Genomic DNA, 25,725 nt, shown 5'->3' on the forward strand with positions numbered 1-25,725 from the left:
TTGCTTTCCCGCACTCCAACCATGCTATTTTCGTTTGTTCGGGCTCTCCGCGTGGAAGTCGTTCTCTTGGCTTGTGATACCTGATCTCTTTGCCACCAGGTCCGCAACGAATATCTGCCAAGTGGTAGTAATCACCTGATCTCTGTTCAGATCTTGGCTGGGTGTTATTACCTACTTAGGTATACTGTTTTTGGGTCCACCCTGAACTGCTCTAGATCCAACCCCTCCAGAACTTTTCTTAGGTCTAGAGTCGGTCCAGCCAGACAGCCATCGAGGTTGTACCTCATTCCACACTTTCTCTTCTCCATGCAAACATCCTGTCTGTCTGAATCCTCGTTCTGAAGAGACAACAAACGCCGCCGTTGGGATCAGCAGAACTGACGCCGAGTTCGAGTGTCTGGGGAGGCTTGATATCCAGAGTACGAACTAATGAGAGGAGGAAAACCCATCTCATAGGATCGGCGAGAAGACCCGGCCCTTTTGGGGTAGAAACACATGCGATTCATATTTCTCTGCTGCGGGCGGATATAGCATCTGCAGGCGGACGGCAGCTCAAGAACACCGGGAGGCTCTTCAACGCCCTTCTTGAGCCTTCTTCAGTATCCGCCACTTAGCAAGCTGCGTCGTCGATGCGATGGCGATCATGTCCGCTTCTGACGCCTCGGGAGATGGCCTCCATCCGCATGCGGCGCACGTTGGCTCACAATCGAAGAACAATCAACACTCCCCCAGGTCCGATGGAGAGCAATATGGAGCGGATTATGACACGCCGATCTTGCCACTGCCAGCCCCATCTATTCAGATGGACGGCCTCGAGTCCATACCAGAGGATAGCCTAGCATGCGATCGGGGGCGATCACCTCTTCGTGACCATAGACGACCTTCGAACACTAGCAGCCTGCATCTTCGGATTCCAGGAATGGCATCCCCGGCGGAGATTGCAATGGCTGCCATGCAATACCTGCCTTATCCATTAATGGTGCTCAATAGCATGAAAACCATCGTCATGGCAAATGAGTCCATGGGTAGGCTACTTGGAATCGGAGACGACGGTGCTACAAGAGATGATGAGATGTCGGTGCTGGACAGACTCCGGGGCAAGACATTAAGCCAGATGGGAATCGATATGCTTCAAGACGGCAGGCCTATATGGGTCAGTTGGGATTCGTTTTTGGATGCCATCGGCGACGAGAAAGGTGGCATAGGAGATGAATCAAGTATTCCGGAAGTCACGCTTGACGATGAAGACGAAACCCCAACTGAAGAGCCATCGAGGAAGTCATCTGCAGACAGCAACAATTCAGTTGTTCATGACGCTGTCATCGAAGTGGTCATTTTACCACCGGATATTGTGGCATCATCACCCTTTGAAGAAAGGAGTGGTACAGCCATGGCGTGCAAGCATACATTTGCCAAAATGGTCATTACTGTATGGGAGCTAGATGGCGAGAAATACTTCACGTTGACGTTTACAAGTACGGAATCGAACCAGACGACATCACGAGGATCTAGGCAGGTTTCTAAAGCCAGCAAGAAACATTCTTCAGCGTCTGCATCGCCTGCACCTTCTAGCACGTCTTCAATGAGTTCCAGGCGCAGTTCAGCCTATGGTGGAACTAGTACATCGTCTTCACTTACGAGCCCTACGAACGCTTCCATGTCGATCAGTCCTTTCCCGCCGCTGGGTCCACCGTCCCGATCTCTTTCTAATGAGCCATCAATTCTGCAGAAGGTTCACATAATGAAGGATGCTCTCCTGGATAGCACAGAGGTTCCAATTATAGCGATGTGGAAGGACCAGAGCATGAGCTTTCCGAACAAAGCAGTTCGGCGACTACTCCAGCCAGCTGCTGCTGATTCAATAGATCTCACGGGCGGGTTCGATCTGCTATCACAATGGCATTTATGGAATGAGAATTTTACAGACCGACTAGAGCCGTCGGAATACCCCCTTTCAGTGTTGCTCAGGACGCAAACAGGGTTCGAGAGTCGCAAGTTGGGATTTATCCATCCTGAAACCGGGCGCAAACTCGTTCTAGATTGTCTGGGGGAAGCCATCAGAGACAAGGATACTGGAGAATTCTTGGCCGGTATGGTTACATGCAGAGATATTACCAGCATGACAGAACAGATCCAGGAGTTGAAAGAGAAGGATGAACAACGGTTTCAGCTTATTTGCGATAGTATGCCACAGATGATCTGGACGACCACCGCTGATGGAACGCACGATTGGTTTTCTGGGCGATGGTAAGAAACCTGACCTCTAAAAATAACGATAGCTGCTGATATTACAAAGGTATGAATATACGGGGTTGACACATGAACAATCCGTCGGAAATGGATGGCAACAACCCTTCCATCCAGATGACTGGGCAGTGGCCGAAAAGAATTGGTTGAATTCTCTGAAGACAGGAGAACCGTATGCCACGGAGTATCGCTGCCGAAGTAAAGAAGGTCAATTAAGATGGATGTTGGGCCGTGCTCTCCCTATGAAGAACAGGCAAACTGGCGCTATTGAGAAGTGGTTTGGGACCTGCACTGACATCCACGAGACAGTAGAATCAAGGTTGGCAGCAAAGAGACTAGTAAGAAGCCGCATCAGATCCGCATTACCTAGTTGTCATAGCTAACATTTCTCTTAGCGGCAACAACTTCTATATGTGATAGCCCACGCCCAAGTTACTCTTTTCTCTGTTGATAGAAATCGGAAGTTGACCCTACTCGAGGGTTCCTTCATCTGGGACCTGGAAAGCAATGGCTCTTCGGGTGATAAGAGCGCGTATAGCAAGATCACCCAAGGCGATAAATATATCGGCAAAAACATCTATGAGGTGTTTATAGCCGGCAATAATAACGGCAAAAAGTTCGTGGAAAAGATTGAGGATATTCTTACTGGCAAGGCATTGGAAGATGTGTACGAGGGCTGCATTCACAATCGATGGTATAAGATTCGATTTGTCGCGGTCCTGGGCAAGAAAGGCGCAGGGGGCAAGGAGAACGAGACCTCTATCGATGGCGTTATTGGGGTATCGATAGACATTACGGAAGTCAAAAATAAGGAAGAGTCACTGCAGGCGCAAGAGAAGGAGAACACAAGACTGATGGCAAACGCCGCAGCTGCCAAAGAAGCCAGTCGATTGAAGAGCCAGTTCCTTGCCAATATGTCTCATGAGATCCGGACACCCATTGCAGGCATCATAGGGATGGCTGAGCTCCTTGCAGATATGAACCTGGATAAGGAGCAGCGGGAATGCGCCGAGAATATCCAGCACTCTGCCAACGGGCTCCTAACGGTTATCAACGACATCCTTGATTTCTCCAAAGTCGAGAGTGGCCGTTTGGATATCGAGGAGGTGCAGTTCTCTCTTAGTGTCGTCGTACGTGACGTGAGCAAGATGCTGAGATTTGCTGCGGAGAGAAAGGAGCTCGCCTTCGAATCCGAGGTCGAGATTGGAGTTGGTCATGATCTGATTGTCATGGGCGACCCCGGACGAGTTCGACAGATTATCACCAACCTCTTGACTAACAGCATCAAGTTCACTAGCGAAGGCCGGGTCAGATTCTCGGTGCTGAAAGAGAAGGAGACAGAGGACATGATCGAGATCAAATTCGTCGTCGAGGATACAGGTATCGGGATCGAAGAAGAAGTCCAGAAATACCTCTTCCAGCCCTTCAGCCAGGCCGATTCCTCAACGGCGCGACGCTTTGGCGGCACGGGGCTCGGTTTGACGATCAGCAAGAATCTCGTGGATCTCATGCACGGGCGGATCAACTTGGAGTCGTCTCTGGGGAATGGCACTCGAGCGACGTTCTGGATCCCCTTCAACAAACCGCACTATCACGGCGCCCAAGCCACTCCGATTGATTTCAGTAGCCTGCCGGATAGGCTGCAGTCCGAGAGGAGCGTGTCGTGCAATAGTGGTTCCGAGTATGACCCCATCGCGGGCACGTCTCCTTTGCCGAGCCCCCTGAGTGGGAATAGGGGCCAACAGATCCCAAGATCGGTTGCCGCGACGTCTGTACCAGCGGACTCGGATCTTCCCCCGGATGAGAGAGCGAAGATCAACATTCTTCTTGTAGAAGATAAGTAAGTCTTGCCCCGTCCCTCTTCATCTGTCTCTTCTTGATTAAAGGACCCGCTAACACATCTCTTGCAGCGCCATCAACCAACAAATCGCCCTCAAGACCATCCGCAAGCTCGGCTTCTCCGTTACGGCCGTCTGGAACGGCAAAGAAGCCCTAGACTACCTCGTCACCGCGGAGTCGCCCAACTCCCCGCACCCCAGACCCGACATCATCCTCATGGATGTGCAGATGCCAGTCATCGACGGCTACCGGGCGACGCACCTCATCCGACACCACGCGCCCTACAAGCTCCTCTTCCGCGAGATCCCCATCGTTGCCATGACCGCATCCGCCATCCAAGGCGACCGCGAGAAATGCATGAAAGCCGGTATGGACGACTACCTCGCCAAGCCCGTCAAAGGCAAGATCCTCGAGCAGATGCTCGTCCGCTGGGTTCTGTCCCGCCGCCGCGGCGCCCGCACCCCCGCCCACAGCGACTACTCCGGCAGCGATTGTCCCGAGCCGTCTGAGGCCAATTGCCAACTCGCCTCCACCATCACCAGCACCAACGCCACCGTCCCCGCCAGTGGCACCGCGACGCCCCGACCCCCGAACTCCCACAACCACCACCTAACATCCTTCTGCGCGTCTTCAGAAAGCGACCGCGTGGCGCGGCGCGAACAAGCAGAAGAGCGCGCGCTCGCGCTCCGCGCTAAGAAACTCGTCGACGCGGCAGGTCCGCCAACACGCACGACGCAACTCCCCACCCCTCCTGCCCACGAGCTAACCTTCGAGAATGTGGGACGACTGGAGAGGGAATCTTCTGTTGTATCTGCAGCTGCGGGGGAGGCGGAGCCGGAGCCGGAGGCAGAGGAAGGAACGACGAGTCCTACGGGTGCGGAGCGTGGTGAGGAGGAAGAGGATGAGGATGAGGATAGCTATATCAATTCACGATCCGGATCCGGATCAGAAAATCCCGGAAGACAAGAAAACGAGAAAAAAGAAAGACCGCGGTTAGAAAGAAGAACGCAGGATAGCGAAATGACGATTACGGGGGCTAGAAGATAGGGCATCGATTAAAATTTGGAGTTTTGAGGATTGGTGTGTGTTTTTCATCGCGGTTTGGTCTGGTTTGGTCTGGTTTGGCGTATGGATGGGATGGGATGGGGATGGGACTGCTGCTGCGGTATAGAAATTCATTTTTATGTGATGTGATGTGATGAATAGATTTATTATTATGATATGTTTGTAGGTTGGTTGGTTTGGGTTGGGATGATTAGGATGGGAGAGCAGATAAGAGCTCTATGAATATGTACCTTATGTATATAAAAACAGGCAAGGCAAGGCAAGGAAAGGAAAAGTCGAGAAAAGAAAGGAAGGAATATAAAGGAAATATGAAAAAGAATGCTAAGAAATACCACCTACCTATATCGCCTTGATTGATCTATACCATCATCCGGTATCATCATACGCATTATCTCATAATAGTGAATAATGATAATATATTGATCAATTATCATTTCATCCCAGCAGCATTCGCAATCACGCTCTCATCGCATTCGCAGACTACAAGATAACAAACAACAAACTAGTTGGGTCCATTTAAGATGAACCATGATGGTATAGGTATAGGTATAATAATATAAACAAACACTTTGCTGCCAAGCAAGCAAAAAATCGCCCCTCATTTTGTGTGTGTGATCGCTAAAACACATCGAAAAAAAGATTCCTCCTGAATTACTCCCCCTCCTGGTCCCAGCCAGCCAGTATACTTATCGCCGAGGAAGAAGGGGGGGGGGTAAAATGATGATAGATAGATAGATAGAGAGGTCCCTGATGATAATAATACCCAATCAATCCGGATTTCCCACGCCCCACCACACCCCGTGTGGTGTATATGTCCATACCATCCATATCCATAATTCCTTATAACTCCATATTGACGGAAAACTCCACGCTGAAGTACAGAAAAGCAAAATAGGTGATCATCGGAGGAAGACTCATTAGTAGCTTAGATCTACGTCGCCCAGTTGAGCGATGATCTTGTCCTCCTCGGTCATCGACGTCGAACTCTCCGTCGTGCTGGTGTTCGTAGTAGTGCCGGTGCCTGCTCGTCTCCGGATATCGTCAGGCTCGGCCAGTTGGACGCCGCTTGCTGAAGCGCCTTCGTCACGCATTTCCTGGAAACTCCAGCTCGGCTGGAAGGATCTGCTCTTCCACGCGTACTCGACCCTCTCGTACATCTCGTCAATCTGTTCGAGGCTGATCTTACTCGTCTCGTACACCATACACCAGACGAAGACGACTGCGAGCACACAGCAGGCGCCCCAGACGAAGAAGATCTTGGCCGCCAGGTCCACGTATCCTTCCCCGGCATTCACTAGGTAAGGGGTCCCATAAGCGATGGCGAAATTCAGAACCCAATTTGAAGCGATGGATATAGACATGGCTTTGGCGCGCACCTTCAAAGGGTATATCTCTGAAGTCACAACCCAGACAACGGGACCCCAAGATGACGCAAAGAAGAAGAGGTAGATGCAGACGAAAACGATGAGGACTAGGTGCGCTGCCTGCCCATATGGGATGGCCGACCCGACGGATGCTACCGTAAGCTGACAGATGGCCATGCCAGAAGCGCCGATCAAGAGTAGATGACGGCGCCCCAAAGATTCTACGAGAACCATACCAGGGACGGTGGATACCACATTCACGATGTTCATCGCCAACTGGATGACAAAAGGGGACTCGATACCTATGTTCTGGAAGAAGGTGGTCCCATAGTAGAGAATGAAGTTGCATCCGGATAGTTGTTGGAGCATCTGTAGACCGCAAGCCGTGAGCACCCGCCGTCCTAGATGGGGAGAGCCCACAAAGACCTCGCGGTATGTTGCTGGCCCTAAACTGAGCTCGTATTCGTGATTAGCCTGGATCTCCGCGAGTTCTTCGATTAAGGCTGGATGGGTTATGTCTAAGCGCCGAAGACGGCTGAGGGAGGAAGCGGCAGCACCATGGAGGTTCCGCTTGATGAGGTACCGCGGCGTCTCGGGCAGGAGACTGAGGCCGAGGAGTAGACCGCCGGCCCAGACGAATTGTAGAGCGATGGGGATCCGGAATGCATTGGCGTGATCGATACTTTCAGTACCTAGACTGACAATCGAGGCCACCAGCAGGCCGCAGGTGATAGCGAGCTGGTACGCGCAGACAAGCGTCCCACGAATCCATTTCGGCGCCATCTCAGACTGATAAAGGGGGACGAGGACTGAGATGATACCGACACCGAGGCCCGCGAAGAATCTGCGCAGCGCCGTGTTAGCCTATCCTGTGGGATACTGCGCCTTGGGTGAAGAGTTGCCATACCTTCCAGCGATGAGCAGCGGGATGTGCATGGCACAGGTCTGCAAGAGAACGCCAAACGCGAAGATGGCCACAGCAATGATAAGTGAGACACGGCGCCCGAGTCGATCGCCCATAGGTGCTGCCATGAGGGCCCCGAAGAAGGTTCCTGCGCTCAATATGGAAACGATTCGGGATGATTGTGCCGGCGATATATTCGGCTCGCCGTCTTTCACATCGATGTAGCCCGTCGTGAACTGCTTGCGAAACGCTTTCATGGCCAAGATCCCCGAGATTGTGCTACACCACCATCAACTCCCATCCTTTTCAAGCCGTCCGAGATCGACTCACCCTGTATCATAACCGAAGAGCAAACCACCGGTGGCTACAAACAACCCGATCATGATCGCAGGCGCCGAACTGCCCGCCACTAGCAGATCCAAGAGTCAGCATGTTTTCGCAACGGAGAAATTCCAGGATCGTTCGCAAGACGTGGTCTGCGAGTCGCAAGATGCTTGGTGTCGAGGGCGCCGCCAGAGGGTCTCGACTCGAGACTCTATGGATCGACGAAGAGGCGAGGGCATTTACCATTATCGGGTTTTCGCCAGCCTCTGGCTAAGAGAGCCATGATGGGCGGGAGGGAACTCTCGAGGTCAGCGCAGGTCGATGGGTCGACGAGATCGTCGTCGTCGGGGTCGTGGTTCGTACTACGGTGGAAGGGATCGAAGAGAGGGAGCGTCAATGATGATCACCAGAGGTTGGTGGTCTAGAATAGGCATCCCTATTGGCAGAGGGGAGTTCTCGCACGGAGGAGCGCAGCAAACCGCATCGCCTAGTTTCGGGGAGGGGTGCAGCGACAGTGGACGTGGGTTTGCGACGTGCGAGGAGCGAGGAGCGAGGAGCGGGCGGTGGAGCGGGGTGGAGGGGGAGGAGGAGGGGGAGGAGGAAGGGGAAGCGGACGATCTGAGGTTGGTCGGGGAAGGGGAAGCGGCTTTCCCTGGGATGGTCGTGCGTACTATAAGTCAGGGTCGTTAGTATATGCCTGATGTATGTAGTTTTGCTCTGGCCGGGAACAGCACGGACAAGACCACAGGACTGTACCTTGGGGATAGTATTGGATTCCTGTCGTAGTGTCTGATGGCCGCCGCAAGGGAGTCTTATAGGACGACGAGTCGCGCTGTCAGGTCAGGTAGTAAGTAAGTAGTGGAGAAGATCGAGGGAGGGGAGGATTTGGTGTGCGGTATGCGGGTAAGCAAGCGTGTGGGGAAGCGCAGCGATTCGGCTGCGCTGGAGTCTGGACTTCTCCTCTTGCCGGGGAACAAAAACGATGCACGACGGCGAGGGCGAGGGCAGGGCAAAGGGACATGGGAAGATGATGCGGTGATTAAAGGGTGAAGAGGAAGAGGAAGAGAAGAGGAAAAAGAAGATGTAGATGTGAAGATGGAGGTGAAGTGAAGTCGAGAGAGACGAGCGATGAGGGATTCTCGTCGGTATCCTGATTACCGTCCTGATTACCACTTTTACCAGTATTATTTACACCATTACTGCCGTTTATCACCACTTATCACCACTTATCAGGTATTTATCAGGTATTTACCACCATTTATTACCACCCCTCCTCCCTCCGCATTCCATTCCAGCCATGCCCCGGTTTTGAAGACCAACGATATAAAATAAAACACGGTAAAAGCAGCAAATCCCCTTCTTCGCATCTTCGGGTTTCGCTCGCCAAGAAATCCCTTCGTTCTCTCACCTACCTTAAGGTATCAATCATCATGCATTCCTCCATCCAGAGGGTATAGTTGTACGTAGTTTATAACTTGGCATACAGCGCCCAGCAAATAAAGTCACCACTCGCAATGTTCCCTTCCTTCCCCCTCTTCATTTATTTCCGAAGTGTCATTCCGCACCCACCCTTGCTCTTCTTTCTTATTAAAGGTCCTTTTGCTATATGACGGTGGCTAGCTGGTTGGCTGTCTAGAACCCCAAGACCAAGCTGCAGATGCTGTCTGTGCTTGTTTCCCCGAGGGGGCGTGGGTGGGAGGCGCTTTCTTGCTTTCTCGTTTACTTTGTCACAGTGCAGAGAGAGGAGGGAGGAATTTTATCTCTTTCCTTTCCCCTCCTGCTCTTCTTCTCTCACGGAGTACACCCTCTTGAGATAACAAGGTAGGCACGGAGTAATTGGAGCAGATTATACCGTGCAAACAAATACATGATACGTCCGACCTCAACTATAAGGTACCTATAGGTAGCTTTTGGCATTCAAGGAGGGAGCGGAGATCAGCTCATTACAGTAATCAACCCCCCTGTTCAGGGACATGTCATGCTATGTATGCCATGCCGTGCCAAGCCTAGCCCCCTTACTCTGTGCCTCTTCTTAAGGTCTATGTTATAGCCTGTCCTGCATATAGCTCATACAAGTATATGGATAGCATGTGAAATGATACTCCCACGCTCTTTCTCTATCCTGGGTTTGTAGTGTCGCTGATGGAATAAAGATGCCTTCAGTTTCTAAGCATTTCCGCAATAATTGTACATTGATACTATCATGAGAAGCAGAGACGAGGAAGGTCAGGCATCAACTGCGAAATCAGATACGCTGTTGGGAGCAAAACGATTCATATTATCAGTACAAAGGCTCAATCATACTACATCCACTATCTACAGCTCGAGAGCAGGCGTCTGGCCCTTGACCCGACCAATCACTTGGCTGGGAGCGTACTTGGGAATAACCTCATCGTCATGCAACATCGCAAACTCCTCCGTGGCGTCCCGTCCCATGAAGTTCATGATGGCTTGGGGCCCTCCTGGGTGCTCGTCAAGCCAGTTCGTGAGATCCAGCACGACGCCCTTCACCACCACCCACAGGTCTTCCTTCTTGTTGTGCTTGGCGATCTCCTCCAGTGTGTATTCCTTCTCCGGGATCGAGAAGGGAGCCGGCTTGGAGGATGCCTTTGCTGAGTCGGAAGCTGCCGCGCTGGGGAGGGGACCTGATGTCGTTTGCTGGGCTGGTTGCGAGACAGGTCCCGTTGCGGCACCTTGGCTCCCCCACTCGACAGAGACCTTGCCTGGCTGTGATGGATCGATGTGCAGAGAGATCTGGCCGAGACGTTGTGCAGCTGAACCAGCGCTGCCTTGAAGTGCTTTCTGGAACAGGTAATTGCTAGCCGTGTCACCAGCAACACGTCCGTAAACCACGCAACCAAGGAGAGAGGAGCCACCGAGACGGTTAGCACCGTGAACACCTCCTGCAAGTTCACCACAAGCGTACAGACCCTCGAATGGCTTGCCTTCCGAGTTGAGAATTTGTGCCTTGTCATTGATCTCGATACCGCCCATGGTGAAGTGGAGAACAGGCTCCATGAGGGCAACGTGGAAATCATCGTTGATATCGACTGGTCCATTGTGGAAGAACTTCTTGCCAAATGGATCCTTCTTCTTCCCGCTGGCGATCTCGTTATAGGTCTTGAAAGTGTTCTGGAGGTGTTCTGGTGTGCAGCCGATCTCCTTTGCGAGCTCCTTTCCAGTCATCTTCTTCATGAGACCACGGCCAGAGTAGTGACGAGTGTGGAAATCAAGCACTTTGGATGCCTTGGAGTTGAGAATGAGACGGATTGGGAATTTTCCCTTGTCCTTCTCCTTCCACATCTCACCGGAAACGTAATCTCGGTGGCCGAGTTCGTCACAGAAACGGTCGCCATCTGCGTTAAGGAGGAGACCACCTTCGCCACGAAGAGCCTCGGCTGCCAGGAACTTCCATTTCGAACCAGGATCCTTGGGGTCTACAAGACCCGTAGGGTGTACCTGAACCTTGTCCATATCGATACCATTGCCACCGATGGCCATGACCATTTTTTGTCCATCACCGGTCGCATGCACTCCGTTGGTAGATGAGAGGTGGAAGGTATCCGGCCTCCATTTCTTGAGAAGTGAGGTCTCGCTGAAATCGGCAGCGTATCCACCCGTGGCAAGAATCACGGGTCCATCAAGAGAGGCGGATTCCCCGTTGAACTCATATGTGACACCGGTAATCTTGTTACCATCTTTGTTGAGGCCTGTAACGCGGGCCTTCTTGAAGATTTGAACCCGCTCCGGCTCAGCCTCCGCAAGCTCTTCAAGCCGTTGCATCAGGGCGTATGTGATAGCCATGCCAGGGAACTTAGCATCGTGCCCTCGGTGGGTTCTCGGCTGCGAGTGACCACTGTTAGGATTGCGGTTAGCATGTGATAGGTAGTCGCAAGCACCAAAGAATACGTACCCAAGACGGGAAACGAGGGTCAAATCCAAATTGAAGACATCTTGAAGCCACTCAACGGCAGCGGCAGATTTGTAAGTCAAAACCTTGATCAAGTCCGGTCTGGCCTTATCTCTGGCAGATTTCAGGGTATCATCGTAGAACTGCTTGACGCTGTCTTGGATCTTGGCGTCGATTTGCGTTCGGGTGAGGGCTCCGTTGATTCCGGATGTCTATAGAGTGTGAGAATAGATCCTCTCCATCAGGGAGAACTGTTGACTTACGGCTTTGGTTGAGTTTCCTCCAAAAAATCCTGAAATGCACTGTTAGCAGCCGAACTCGCTGAGGTTCGGACCAAGAGGCTGGGAAATGCGGGGAAGCGAGGGAAGACGGGAGGGATTGAATCGCATGAAGACTGCTGTGTTTAATTGATAGACCATCGTACCTTGTTTATCCAAAACCGCCACGTTGCCACCATTGAGGTAGACGGTGTGCGCGGCACTCAAGCCGGCCACTGTTTTATCGTCGTAGTCAGCAATGAACTGATTGACGCTGGAGCAGGCATGGAGGGGAGCTTACATCCGCCACCAACGACAATGACTCTGGGTGCCATGTTGGTCGATATATGGGAAGCTTAGGAGGAGATATGGGAGAGCAACTGGAGAAAGGAGAGAGGGAGGGAGGGGAATGCAGATAGGATGGATGAAGAGTCGAGAGGAGGGTTTTGTAACCTCTGACTTGACGAGTCGATGGGTCGGTCCCGCTCCGGGGTTGTCGCTAAGGGATGCCGCGGTCCCATCGTAAGCGATTTCCACGAATGTCCGACAGTCGCCTGGTCATCAACGGCATTTTGGTTCGCCACGGCTACTGCAGGCGTGGAGCTTGTGCTGGCACGGACTGTGAGAGAGAGATGCCTTTGATGGATTTCTGGTTTCTTAATTATTTATCTGTTTATGTACTAATGATCGTTTCCTTCTCTTCTCCTATGTTTTTTTTTCTATTTTTTTTCTATTATATTTTATTTTATTTTCCATCTTGCCTTGACACGTTGTGTTCACCTGTGTACCTAGGTAATGTGTCGGCAACGGGATAGCAACAGCCGAGCCGTTGATAAACACACGTCAGCATGTGAGAAAAGGCCGCTTGCAAGCATGTGAAGAGGGCAAAAAGGCAAGGGATAATCCCCCACAACCCGCTAAGCCCCATACTCCGTAATCGAACCAGTTAGACTCGCAGCCACCGAATCCGGCAATTGTCGCCGACTCTTAGTAAGGATTCCAAGGGGCCGCCCCATCGGGTTAGCGTCCTTTAGTCGAACCACTTATCACATCTCGGCGACTCGCCGTCAGATGACCAGGCGCATCAGATGATCCCTATCTCACTCCGGTCAGAGGAGATGGACATTATTATTGAGAATTGACATGTGAACTTGGTGTCGAGAAGGTCAAATCTCACAAGCCCACGCGACTAAAGTGATTTTCTCGATTATAATCACGTGCTCCAAACTCCCGTGACTCGCTCTGCCTACCTAGCGACCTCGGAGTCCGGCCTGGCCACGATCGTCGTCGTTATCGTCATTATCGTCATTATCGAGCTTCAACCTACTGCGCCAATATCCACCAACCTTCAAAATGAGACTTATCTTCTACCCCGTGCTAACTGCTACTTTCGTGCTCACAACTCTGGCCCTGCAGCAACAACCCGTACTGGACAACAATCTTGGTCCTGTCATGCCTCCCTCCGAAGACTCACCAGCAACCTCGCAACCCGCAGACCCCGACACTGTGATCCTCTCCGACGTGCTCGGAAGTGATCGCAGTATCCATATATTCGCTGGCTTTACTCGAGATTTCGCGCAAATCAGCCAGCGCTTTGAGGACAGCTCTTTAAACACCACAATTCTCGCACCAGTTAACTCTGCCATTATGGCCCTGCCAAGAAAGCCGTGGGAGGACCCGGAGGACTACGATAAACTGGGAGGAGAAGCATACGAAGGAAAGGATGGTGAGGATAGAGCATCAAGGAATCTAAGGAGATTTGTCGAGGCACATGTTGTGCCCGCAAGCCCTTGGAAAGAGGGCGACAAACTGAAGACTTTGGCTGGCGGCGATATTTGGTGGGAAAGCAAGAACGGCGCGAAAATAGTAGGGTTTTCCTCCAACCTTGATGTTAAGGTCTAACGTCGTTTGCAGATACAGCCGGGCAATATCGAAGTCAGCAGCGTGAAAAGCAAGGTTCATAATGGAGAGGTTTGGGTGTTGAAGGGTGTTAGGAATTATGCATGATCGCCCCAGCGGCGGCTTCCCCCTCAGTCTTAAGGCATTAGATGGGCCAAAGTCTGGAGCTAGTGGGAGGGCACAATATGTGATATGGGCACGGAGTACTGGGGAGATATGATACTGGCGTTGATTTCTTGGATTTCAAATACATTCTCCATAGCTGGTGATGGATCCAGCAATATGCAGGCGATGCTAATGGCATGGCGGAGAGCGCGCAATTATAATGAACTTATTGTATGATCAGGTCAACAGGCTATGGATAGTATGTGCTATTCATGTTTTCCTGATTCTGCAACACATTTCCATCAACGCTGTTTCGACAGCAGGCAGGCTACCGCAGGCCTGTCTTGAAGCTTTTGATGTTTCATGCACTATTACCAAAAAAGGTACAAAGTAAATAGCGGCGGTGTACATTTTTGACTTGAATCGGATCTGGTGTTTCTGCTATGGAGGCGCCGAAGCATTCTCTCTGTTGTCTTGATCGTGATACCTTAAAAATGAGGACCTTCCACCGCCTCGCTATTCGGATAGCCTGATCAACGAGTTGAAATCCATGCGAATGTGACGTGCTGATGCCATGGTGAAAGCTTGCAAAACGAGAACAACAGTGTTCCTTGCTCAACTCTCATGGTTGACTGCTGCCACATCAAAGAATAAAAGCATCTAGCCAAGTATCAGCGTTTGTCATGATCAAAATCACTCGGCTTAATGGAATCAGAATCAACCTGCCAAAAACCCCATCCTAATGCGGTTAGTCATAGCCTCGCCGGCAAACCCCGTGCACTTTGATGACAAGCTCTCACTCTCCCCTTGAAAGATTCACCATCCTGCACACATTTCACATCCCCGCCATCGACAGCCTCCTTACATTCAATCCAGCGCCTCTCGCAGCCTCGACTCCTACTAGAGGTGACCTGAAGGTCAATTATGCGCACCTTTCAGTAAACTTTGTGTCGTTTGAAGGGTGCATCGCAACGAATGCTAAACGGCCTCCTGTGCATCGAAATTGCCCTCCTACGTCCAACACCTATAGAATCTTGAACAGTAACCCGCCGACCTCGATTCTCTGGCCAAGCTCCTATCTACCGCCTACATAGAGACAGGTGTCAGATACCCTCCGTTCATGGGACATCCAGTTTATGAACAATCAACCACACGGCCCTGCAGCCTTTGATCGAAAACGCGAACACATGGACGAACAGACAAGACAGCGCGTGTTGCAGCAGCAACAAGAAGAACTGGCGCAGCGTGAGCGGGAATACAATGAAAGACAGGAAAGAGACCGGCAGCAGAGAGAACAATATGGCCCAGCTCCCCCCCATCAGAACAACACTGGTTCGATTCCGATACACCAGCCTGTAGCGTCACGTCTACCTGGTGCCATCCATAGCCCTGGCGGCCTTCTAGCAAACCACGGCGGTGCCCCTCCTTCTGGAGCCCTGGGCGCTCCAAGTGGTCCGGGCAACGCCTTCGGTGGTCCTCTACACAGTGATGCAAACCGCTCAGTCCAACACAACCCGCAACCTGCTGCTGCCCAGCTCCAACAGCATCAGGCATTTGGCCAAAGCCTACTTGGGCATAATAGCGCGTCTTCCAACGTCCCACTTGGCGTGCCTGGCGGACCTGTGGTTGCCTTTGGTGGCCCATTACAGCAGCAGCAACAGCAACAGCAGCAGCAGCAAGAAGCAGCTTCAAGACTGCAACAGATCCCATTCGGTCAACCTGTTACTCCTGCACATCAAATTCCTGGTGCGCCTGCGCTAGGACAAGGCGGACAACAACCTATCCTGAATGTGAGTACAAAGTGATGCGGCTAAGCAAGGCCAGTGTTATGGTACTAACCCTGTGAGCAGGATGCTCTAAGCTATCTTGATCAGGTCAAGGTTCAATTTGCCGACCAGCCAGATGTATACAATCGTTTCTTGGACATCATGAAAGACTTTAAAAGTCAGGCGTAAGTTCGACACTTCATTCGCCCCTTCCAGTAGGAGACACTTAGAGCTGACTTTTGATAGCATTGACACCCCGGGCGTTATCAACCGCGTCTCTGAACTTTTTGCTGGGCACCCAAACCTAATTCAGGGGTTCAACACGTTCCTGCCTCCTGGATATCGTATCGAGTGCGGAACAGGGAATGATCCGAACACAATTAGAGTGACGACCCCAATGGGCACAACTGTACAATCGATAACTGGAGCTGGCCGTCCACCTCTCCCGGACAATTCGATTGGACAAGGTGGTGCAAACAATGCATATTATGCTGGACAACGCCCTGGGAATTGGCAACAACAACCACAACATAACATTGAAAGTCCCGAAGGAGTATTCAGCCCCCAGAACCAAAGTGGAGGGCCGGCGTTCAACCAAAATCAGACACATTCTAGTTACGAGGCACAACAAGCAGCCGCTGCTGCTCATCAACAGCAGCAAAGAGGTGTTTCACAATTGACGAGCGCCGTGGCAACCACTCTGGGACATCCTCCTCGGAATGCACAAACACCTACGCCCGGTGGTCAATCGAATATGAACGGTGCTGGAGCACAGCCAGGTCTCGAGAAAAGAGGCCCCGTCGAGTTCAACCACGCAATCAGCTACGTAAACAAGATAAAGGTGAGAGAACAATGGCCAGATGCACAAGACTAAGCTAACTGGTTTTCCTCGATAGAATCGCTTCCAAGATCGACCGGAGATCTATAAACAGTTCCTCGAGATCCTCCAAACATACCAACGGGAATCGAAGCCGATCCAGGACGTCTATGCTCAGGTCACTTTTCTTTTCAACACCGCTCCTGACCTCCTTGAGGATTTCAAGCAGTTCCTACCCGAATCTGCCGCTCAAGCAAAAGCTGCTGCAGCTGCCAAAGCTGCCGAAGAAGTGGCAGCACTGGCAAATAACACACAAACTCCGCAAGCTTCTCACGGACCTCGTGGAGAGACCAAGATGCCTCCTGTAGGTAACTTTGCAGTTCCTGCCAGCACGAGCAAGGAAAACAAGAAGCGACCGCGTAACGCCACGTCGACTCCATCGGGGCCGCAACCTAATACAGTTGGCGAAAGTTCTGCTAGGAACATGGTGCCTGTTGGAAAGGTGCGTACGAATGAAACTTCCAGTAGCCGTAGCCCCGTGACCCCTTGCCTCTCGATCTCTGAGAGAGCATATAATTTCAAAGAGTTTCGCTTTATATTGACATCTTTCGGAGCCGTAACGCTAATGACATGACTACAACAGAGACCAAAACTTCATCATAACAAGCCAATTACATCAGATGCGCCTGCAGTGTCGCCAACTTTGACTCCTGTCATGCCCGAGCCACTCCCGCCAACGACTACGTCGGCTGCATCATCCGAAGAGCTGGCATTCTTCGATCGTGTGAAGAAGTACATTGCGAACAAGTCCACGATGAACGAATTCCTGAAACTCTGTAACTTGTTTTCTCAGGATTTGATTGATCGTAATGTGCTTGTGCACAAAGTCAGCAATTTCATCGGCGGTAACCCAGATTTGATGAATTGGTTCAAGGCGTTTGTCAATTACGAAGGCGACGACGAAGTAATCGACAATCGACCAAAAGCACCAACTGGTAAAGTTGCATTGAGCAATTGCCGTGGACTGGGACCAAGCTATCGTCTTCTTCCAAAACGGGTGAGTTAAAATTGAATTTCTTTTATGGTCTGTTCTATTGTCCCATTTACTATTGTTCCCAAAATCGGTGGTTTCCCTCTTTAGCGAGAACGTCAATAGGAGGCGAGATCACAAACAATAGGAGCCATGTCAGTCAGCGTGGGAAGACAGCACAATTGGAAGTTTCCGTGTGGGATCCAAGCGCTTTTATAATATTGACAGAAGCTCTCGCCCGCTTCCCTTCTCTTCTTCTATCCCCAGATTTATTCTCCACCTCTCCACTTCTTTTGACACAGAATCAATCAATCGACAATGCAATCCCAATCTGAACTCGAGCCTGCGAACTTCGCAGAGATTGCGGAGGGACAGGACTCAGATATTGGGCTCCAAAATTATGTTTCCCTTCCGCACACCGTGTGCCTGAAGCGCAAGCGCAATACCAAGACGGGAGCGGCGTCTGACCCCAAGAAGCAAAAGACGAAGAAGCAGATGAAAGCTGCAATCGATAATTGTGCAGTGGCTAACAGGCAGCAGGAGCGCTTGAAACCGTGCAGCGGACGAGATGAAATGTGCCAGTCTGTGCTCAATGATGACTGGGCCTCGCATCCTACCTGGGCATCGGAGGATTCCGGCTTTGTCGCCCATCGAAAGAACATCTTCGAAGAGAGCCTTCACAGAATTGAAGAGGAGCGGCATGATTACGATTTCAACATCGAGGCCAACTCAAAGGTCATTCAACTTCTCGAGCCGATCGGGCAATCCCTCTTGGCAATGGATCCCATAGAGAGAGAAAACTTCCGCATGCCGACCGCACTTGGTGGCCAAAGCCAATCCATCTACAAGCGCGTGCTGAAGAAAATCTACGGACCGGATCGAGGACCTGAAGTTGCTGCGGATTTGTTCAAGGACCCTTGCTCTGTGCTTCCAATTGTGCTGGCACGTTTGAAGCAGAAGGATGAAGAGTGGCGTTTTACACAGGTAAGCTTCCTCGATTCCATTCAGTTTTGCAGATGGAGCTGACTGGCAATGAAGCGCGAATGGGAGAAGGTCTGGAACGCACAGACTCAGGCAATGTACTTGAAGAGTCTTGATCACATGGGTATCCACGTCAAGTCATCTGACAAGAAAAACTTTGCCATGAAACATCTTATTGATGCAATCAAGACTAAGCATGAAGAGCAAAGACGCCAGCGCAGCATCAAGGGAAGGGGCCCAAGACATCAGTTTGCCTATGAATTTACCGATCAAGGGGTCATTGCAGATGTTCTCCGCTTCATGGTTCTCTATGTCACCCATTCAAGCCAGCACAACAGCGCTGAGAGACGTCGCATCTGTGAATTTTTCGAAAAATTCATCCCTACCTTCTTCGACATCTCAGATGAACTTGTGACGGACCGCACTGGAGATATTGATCGCGGAACTCCAGATGATGACTTTGATGATGCTGCGCCCACTGAGCTACCAAATGGCCGAGGTCGACGACCAGGAAATGGAAAGAAGACTGATCTGCGCCGCGGTGTCCTTGACAGAGCTCGAAATGGTACCCGGGGTCGTGGCCACAAGGAAGGTAGTGCTAGTGGAAGCAAGGAGTCTACCCCAGACGTTGATTCGGTGGTCGAAGATGATGCTGGTGAAGCTGCCGAGGATCAGGCTGTTACGGAAGTCACCAATGAGCGCTGGCTGGCGGTACCCGGTGCAGCCGCTATTCATGGGACAAAGCCTCTCGACTCGGAAGACCTCGAATTGAGGGCTGATCAGCCTTTCAAACGCAGATGGTACAGCCTCTACAGCAATTCCACAATCTACGTCTTCTTCAGCATTTTCCAAACACTTTATCGTCGTCTTAAGGAGGTCAAGGAAAGCGAGAGCGACGCCATCGCAGACGCCAACCGTGCCAAAAGTGCCAAGCCTGCCAAGGTAATTGGCCTCCTGGATGAGAAGACTGACTATTTCCTTGCTGACGATAGCGAGGAGACCTACTATTCAAAAACCTTGGCTATAGTCGAAGATTTCATCACGGGTGACCTTGAAGAAGCAAAATATCAAGACTACCTTCGGCATGTCTACTTGAAGAAAGGCTGGCAGCTCTACACTATCACAGACCTTCTCAAGTCCCTTTGCAGGCAGGGTGTCGCTTGCTCTTCAAATGATGTCAAGGAGAAGACTCCAGATCTCCTCGAACAATTTTATCACGACAGAGAATCAAAAGAAACATCATTCAATACAGAGATAAACTTGCGCAAGCAAGCCGACAAATACATCAAAGAGGGCGAGTTATTCTTGATTCGTTGGGTATGTATTCTTCCTTGCCCTCTGCCCTGCATCATACTAACACTTTCGTAAGATTCCAAGCAAAGCACAAGCGACAGTTCAATGGCTGCAGAAGGATGAGACAACCTTTGACCTCGATGACATGGAACTCAAGGATCGCTGGCAATACTACGTCTCCTCTTTCGCCCGCGTAGAACCCACCGAAGGCGTCCCCCGAGACCGTGTAGGCCGTTCCGTCCTGGTGCGCAACGTTGGCTCTCCTGATGCCGTATCAGAAGACGGCTTAAACATACCAAAACCTCTCGTCTATCTCGAAGACCTGACTCTCCGCATTTGTGTGAACAGCTACAAGATGGTCTACAAACAGCCCGGCTCCGAGTACTATATCTACTCGAACAACCCTCTTACTTGGGATACCGAGAAGAATGCTTCCGCTGCTAGGGTCCGCTTGCAGAAATTCGAGGATGCTCGAAATGAGAAGTTCCGAGAGATCTTTCACATGAACAACAGTTGGATGAAGGGCTTGGATCATGATCAAGTCCAGAAGATGACTCTGGATTGCAAGAAGTGGATTGATGAGGGCATTCTTCCTCCTTCGGCCAATGGTTCGACCGATCAGGCTTCTCAGTAAGAATGGGAACAGGGTGGCCATAATTATGAATCGTGGCTTTTTTTTCTTTCTATGTTTCTGCTTTTTTACTTTACTACATTACTGGCCTTGACGGATGGGCTTGCCGAGGTCAGACCACTGGCGTTTGAGCAGGGCAGTGGCAACGAAAGGGGCTTATTTTCACGTTTGCATTACACGGTTCATTTTTCGCTTGTAATATAGAACAATGCACCATGGTTTCTGCACGAACAACACCCTCTGTGCTCTTTGAGAGCTGGTGACTTTGAACATAGTGACGGTGCTCGTACGCAGCAAACCGTTTAAGATGTTGTATTACCTCGAGTAGAAGTATAGTAAAAAAGACGAACAGTCTCGAGAAATCATGCTTTAGGTATATTATTGATTAGAAAGCAACGCCATTCATATACATGCCATGCCATCTTCTTTCAAAGAGGCTCCGACTACAGAGAATAGGTACATAGATAGCTAAACGCCAGACCCATCCATCCATCCATCCATCCATCCATCCATCCATGCTTTTTGCAGGTATATATATATCCATCTGACCTATTTTCCCACCAAACCGGCACCCACTCAACCGAACCAGACCAAGTAAAGATACACGGCGAACACGATCCAGGCGACGCGCCAGACGCTCGTCCAGATCTCTCTCCAGACCAGGCCTAGAACACTGCCTCTCCTGCTCTTGCCTGTCGAGTCATCCGCGCTGCTGCTGCTGCTCCTGTCGTCGGCCGGATCGAAGTTGTAATTCAGGTTTGGGTTCGGAGTGGGCGGGGATGGGGTGTGGAAACGCACGTGGCTGGAGGGGATCCCGTAGCCTTTGGCGGGGCTGATGCTCCGGGTGCTGCTGCTGCGAGCGGCGGAGGAGCGGGGCGCGAGGCTGGTCAGGTTGGTGTTGGAGGAGGTGGAGGAGGTGGAGGAGTTGGAGGAATGATGATCGCGGTTGTCGAGGTCGTAGTCCTCACGACGCTTGAAGTTCTTGTTGGAGGTGGGGAGGAGAGAGGAGTCATTGTTGTTGTTGTTGGACGGGGCCGGGGAGGAGAAGGGTTGGAGGTTGAGGATGGGCGTCAGGATGGCGCGGAGAATTAGTGAGATGAGGCTTATGCCGAGGAAGATCCCGTAGCGGATGAAGATGCTGAGTTGGTCGGGCAGGAGGCAAAGATGGCTCTCGATCGTCGAGGAGCCTACGGCGGCCCCTGTCCCGTGCCCGGTATGCATGGAGTGGAGAGGCTCCCCGTCTGGGCCGACGGGATTCCACATGCTGAGCATGAGGAAACCGGGTTTTCGAATACCCATGGCCCAGCTCATACTCTTGACGGTTATTTCCCGGGCGTTGTTCTTCTCTGGAGGGTGGACGATCTCACAGTAATCGTGGTCGTCGCCTGAGAAGACGGACACCACGTTACCGACCGTGGAGACGAGTCTGTTGGAATCCGCGTCGCTGAGGACATTTTGATATTGGTACCCTTTTGCAATCGGGATTGCGTTTCTATCGTCGGGGTTCACCGGTGACGATTGACCCTTTGGTGGTGTCGAGGGCGGCCAGTGTTCTCGATGGGGCCCACACGGAGTCCCTGGGCTTCGGTAGAGTGGGACGTGGGTAAGGAGAATAGTTGGGAATTCAGCAGACTGAGGCCCAGGATCGAGTGTGGGTAGATGCGCAAAGTCAACTTTCTCGAGATCCTCCGCAACATGAGGGTATTGCAGAACTCTCTCGTTCCCAGCTTGGAAGCTCAATTCACGAGCCACAGCTTTCCGCTTTGCAACCTGAACTCCTGATAAGAAGTCTTCTACAGGCTTCGTGATTTCTTCTGTCCCATGCTCTGATGACCCAGCACTTAATGATACTGTATCGACCGAGACAAATGTGTGGTTCCCAATAACATCCACCCTATTTCCTTCCCCAAAGTATGTTTCGAACCTGTTCCGTACAGGGACTTTTATAAATTCCCCGAATCCCAGATCGTGGTTCCCTGGAAGACTCGAGATTATTTTCCTCCCTCGCTGAAAAGGACCTGCTTCATATCCACCTAGGCCCCAAAATTTGTAGAATATCCGACCGAACCTGTCGTACTCTTGCAGCCAGAAATCCTCCCCGTACCTCTTGCCCCAGGTTTCAGCATACGCCTGCTCCCCCGACGGCCGCATGCCATTTGCCCAGGCCGGATCTATCGTATTCCCATGTGCCGTTTTCCATTCTCTGCCCCCATCAAAGAGGTCGCCTAGGAAGAACAGCGTATCGGGGCGTAGGCCCTTCTGGAGCTGGATATAGGAGCGCTTCATGTAATTGTCCGTGTGCAAAACGGTGAGGGTGGAGAGAGGCCACGGTCGGCCAGGATAAGTATGCGGATCGGTGAGCTGGGGGTCAGCCAGGAATACCAAATGGTGCGGCGTTGCTCCTGTGGGCTATCAAAACGTCAGTATTTGCAGGCCTCACTTCGTCCAAGCTGCCTTACCCATCTTTCCCATTTCCCCCATTCACAATCCTCAATGCTTCTCTGGAACACCCATCTCTCGCCCCACAACAGTAGCAGAACCCAGAGAACCACGAAGATATGCGGCAGACTTAGCAGCCTCCGCAGATTCCAATTCCCCTGTATGTGACGCAAAGACTTGGGGGGCCTCCAGGAATTCGTCGCGACGGGATTGTAACTCTGCCGATCCCACAATCTCTGCATTTGGGCCGCGAGTCCGCTGGGTAATCCAGCTATAAGGCGCTCGAGTATAGATGGTGGCTCGACAAAGTGATCACGCGTTGAGCGCGGGAAGAGGGGCGTCATGTCGCTGCTCGCCGCCCATCGCTCGGCCAAAGCCCTGGAGGATTGTGGTGTCTGCGCAATGTGCTGAAGGCTCTATTAATACAGGCGCCGGGTATAGGAGAGCATCGAAGGCAATTGAATGCTCACATATGCCAGTATGCCTTTCTTGGTGTTGCTGATGTTCTGAAGTTCTTCATTTGCGGCCGAGGCCAATCACACTACGTTGCAGACTGCACGCGAACAGCGCGCCCCTGACCCAGGCGAGAGAAGATGACATGGGGTCTCCAATGTACATTTAAAATAGATTATATATCGATATCAAAAATGTAATCATATACCATTTCATATCACAAATAACGAATAACGAATAGAATTCCATGGCCTGGCGACACTTTGGACCGTTGGAACTTGGATCCATTCCTTATCTCGTTCTAGAGTGGGACCCCCCAGCAAAACCAAGGGGTCATTTAATCAATAAGATACACAGTTCAACTCTCCAATTTATCCCAGCTAGACTCTAGACCGATCTATAACAGTATAAATACTTTGTAGGAAAGGCCACGACCAAAAGCGACGGATGATGCAATATTGAGCTCCAACTCACCACCAGAGCGAAAAGGAGGTAGGTGGCCGAGTTCGTATACAATGAGACGACACCATGAGATCGGAGACAGAATTATACTTATATACAGAACATTCCAGAAAAAAGAAGGCTAGAAGTAAACACATGCAAATCGGCCATTTCCAGGTAAAGCACCTTTAATCCAATGTCTCAGTAACGAATAAGCCCTGGATCCGCGCATACAGAGGGGGAAATAGTGGCATGAGGTATGTAGATAGATGTACGAGATCTTGAAAGAAAGCAACTGAACCGAAGTTGGACGGGAACTAGAGAGGAGTGGTAGTAGAAGAGTTTCTGTTGGCAGGGAAATTTTACCTCCTTTTGTAAAAAAGTGCAGGTTCGGCAGCTTGTGCATCAGAATAGAAAATACTCCTTAACTATATAAGCTCAGGCGGAGGAGGTCTGCTTTGGGATGATATTCAAGATATACTTTGAAAGCAACGACTGGTGGGCTTATTATTATTCAGTTATAGCGAGAGCGATGGGATATACCCTGTCATTTGACGAGGGGATCTCTTCTTTGCCATTATGAATACCATACTCACAAGGCAATTCCGGTGTCGAGGAAAGATGAAAGATTCAAGGTGGTGAAATGCGGTTAGGCGCCCGCTATGACTGGACGGATGGACTGGACGGATCATGCAGGTCTCTATTACCGAGAGACAAAAGGGATGAAAGTCCTTAAAACGACTTCATATTGACTATGATATGGTAGGAGGGATCACTCCGCAAAAAGGTAGGAAATGGGCCTTGGGGTCGCCCTTATGGAAGAGCTACGATACCATGATGGAGGAGAAGAGGAGAGACGGATTGTCAAGCATCCTCCGTAAGCTGTGAAAGAATGATAGGTTTGTATACTTCAGATCCAGACTCTTCTGGGACTTTTCGAGATGGAGACTCGAGAGGGGAGGGACTGATATGATATTGGAGACTAGGATGCAATCGCTCGCTTCGCTCGCGTGGGTGTAATGCTTAGACACGTGACCCGAAAATATGTGATTAGTAAGCTACCTATAGAACAATTAAGGCTCTTATTACCCGTAGACGACAATAGTAACGGCACGTAATATTAAAATCACTACTTATAGATAGAGTACTCCTATTAGCTGTAAGGGGCTTAATTAATCTCTTTGTTACCGTTAAAGGAGACAATAGTAGTAGTTAGCTATATAGAAACTCGATCTTAACGATCCTTTATCTTACTTACTACTAACTCTAACTCTAACTTTAACTTTAACTATAACTTTAACTATAACTTTAACTATAACTATAACACTAAAGACAAAGTTAGTATACAGCCTTACTTACGGCCTGTTATTTCTAACCTTATAGACTGTTTCTAGATAGATAGATTTAAGAAGGACTTTCTTACGCCTACTAAGGGTACTATAATTCGTAGAGGCTTATAGTAAGTTAACCCTTAGATCTAGGGAGTAAGGAGACTAACGGATCTAACAGGCTACTAACCTCCCTTACCTATAATAGTAACCCCTTTACTAGTACGTAAGTAACTACTTACCTCTAGCTATAATAGACTACTGTATACGTAGCTAACGGCCTGTTAATAGTTAGGCTAGCTCGGTCCCTAGCTCTCCCTCTTGTAGCTTTAAAGCCGTATTCCTAGCTAGCGTTACAGCCCTTGTCGCCTTATAAGTTAGCTAAAGGCCCTAAATACAGAGCGTATAATAATACTAACCTGTCTGTTAAGGCTATCGCCCTTACTATTACTACCCTTACTATAGCTACTACTACTACTACCCTTACTGCCGCTACCTCTACTACCCTATAAGTTAGCTAAAGACCTTAAATACAGAGCGTATAGTAATACTAACCTGTCTATTAGGGCTATTGTCCTCCCTTCTCTCTCTCTAAACACTACTTACGCTATAACAGCCCTCGCTACTATAGT

General features: G+C 50.6%; 7 protein-coding genes across 7 annotated transcripts; 4 read left to right on the forward strand and 3 right to left on the reverse strand.

Annotated features, from left to right (window-relative positions):
- Positions 1 to 802: 802 nt before the first annotated feature.
- M430DRAFT_109596 (hypothetical protein) lies at positions 803 to 5,133 on the forward strand (the record flags this gene model as incomplete). The annotated part of the gene is made up of 4 exons (XM_024861290.1): positions 803 to 2,247; positions 2,297 to 2,585; positions 2,643 to 4,087; positions 4,158 to 5,133. The coding sequence occupies 4 exons, from the start codon at positions 803 to 805 to the stop codon at positions 5,131 to 5,133; spliced, it is 4,155 nt and encodes a 1,384-aa protein (XP_024717225.1).
- A 935-nt stretch (positions 5,134 to 6,068) lies between these two features.
- On the reverse strand, positions 6,069 to 8,026 carry M430DRAFT_110014 (hypothetical protein; the record flags this gene model as incomplete). Its single annotated transcript, XM_024861323.1, has 4 exons — positions 6,069 to 7,359; positions 7,423 to 7,698; positions 7,750 to 7,828; positions 7,987 to 8,026. The coding sequence occupies 4 exons, from the start codon at positions 8,024 to 8,026 to the stop codon at positions 6,069 to 6,071; spliced, it is 1,686 nt and encodes a 561-aa protein (XP_024717226.1).
- A 1,880-nt stretch (positions 8,027 to 9,906) lies between these two features.
- M430DRAFT_271659 (hypothetical protein) lies at positions 9,907 to 12,245 on the reverse strand (the record flags this gene model as incomplete). The annotated part of the gene is made up of 5 exons (XM_024865538.1): positions 9,907 to 11,599; positions 11,657 to 11,865; positions 11,917 to 11,945; positions 12,078 to 12,146; positions 12,212 to 12,245. 5 exons carry the CDS (start codon positions 12,243 to 12,245, stop codon positions 10,060 to 10,062), a joined length of 1,881 nt encoding a protein of 626 aa, XP_024717227.1. The 3' UTR covers positions 9,907 to 10,059.
- Positions 12,246 to 13,362: 1,117 nt separating this feature from the next.
- Positions 13,363 to 13,917, forward strand: M430DRAFT_109992 (hypothetical protein; the record flags this gene model as incomplete). Its single annotated transcript, XM_024861322.1, has 2 exons — positions 13,363 to 13,776; positions 13,825 to 13,917. 2 exons carry the CDS (start codon positions 13,363 to 13,365, stop codon positions 13,915 to 13,917), a joined length of 507 nt encoding a protein of 168 aa, XP_024717228.1.
- A 50-nt stretch (positions 13,918 to 13,967) lies between these two features.
- On the forward strand, positions 13,968 to 14,317 carry M430DRAFT_37557 (hypothetical protein). The gene has a single exon (XM_024867145.1). It carries the CDS (start codon positions 14,135 to 14,137, stop codon positions 14,306 to 14,308), a length of 174 nt encoding a protein of 57 aa, XP_024717229.1. The 5' UTR covers positions 13,968 to 14,134; the 3' UTR covers positions 14,309 to 14,317.
- Positions 14,318 to 14,743: 426 nt separating this feature from the next.
- Positions 14,744 to 20,546, forward strand: M430DRAFT_147832 (hypothetical protein). Its single transcript, XM_024863088.1, has 8 exons — positions 14,744 to 15,704; positions 15,765 to 15,865; positions 15,927 to 16,521; positions 16,577 to 16,999; positions 17,141 to 17,554; positions 18,068 to 18,511; positions 18,566 to 19,825; positions 19,878 to 20,546. Exons 1-8 carry the CDS (start codon positions 15,051 to 15,053, stop codon positions 20,433 to 20,435), a joined length of 4,449 nt encoding a protein of 1,482 aa, XP_024717230.1. The 5' UTR covers positions 14,744 to 15,050; the 3' UTR covers positions 20,436 to 20,546.
- A 239-nt stretch (positions 20,547 to 20,785) lies between these two features.
- Positions 20,786 to 23,372, reverse strand: M430DRAFT_147833 (hypothetical protein). Its single transcript, XM_024863089.1, has 2 exons — positions 22,892 to 23,372; positions 20,786 to 22,841 (listed from the first exon to the last, which is right to left on the reverse strand). The coding sequence occupies exons 1-2, from the start codon at positions 23,213 to 23,215 to the stop codon at positions 21,009 to 21,011; spliced, it is 2,157 nt and encodes a 718-aa protein (XP_024717231.1). The 5' UTR covers positions 23,216 to 23,372; the 3' UTR covers positions 20,786 to 21,008.
- Between the last annotated feature and the right edge of the window lie 2,353 nt (positions 23,373 to 25,725).

This window comes from Amorphotheca resinae (assembly GCF_003019875.1).
Source record: "Amorphotheca resinae ATCC 22711 unplaced genomic scaffold M430scaffold_13, whole genome shotgun sequence".
Classification (NCBI taxonomy): domain Eukaryota; kingdom Fungi; phylum Ascomycota; class Leotiomycetes; order Helotiales; family Amorphothecaceae; genus Amorphotheca; species Amorphotheca resinae.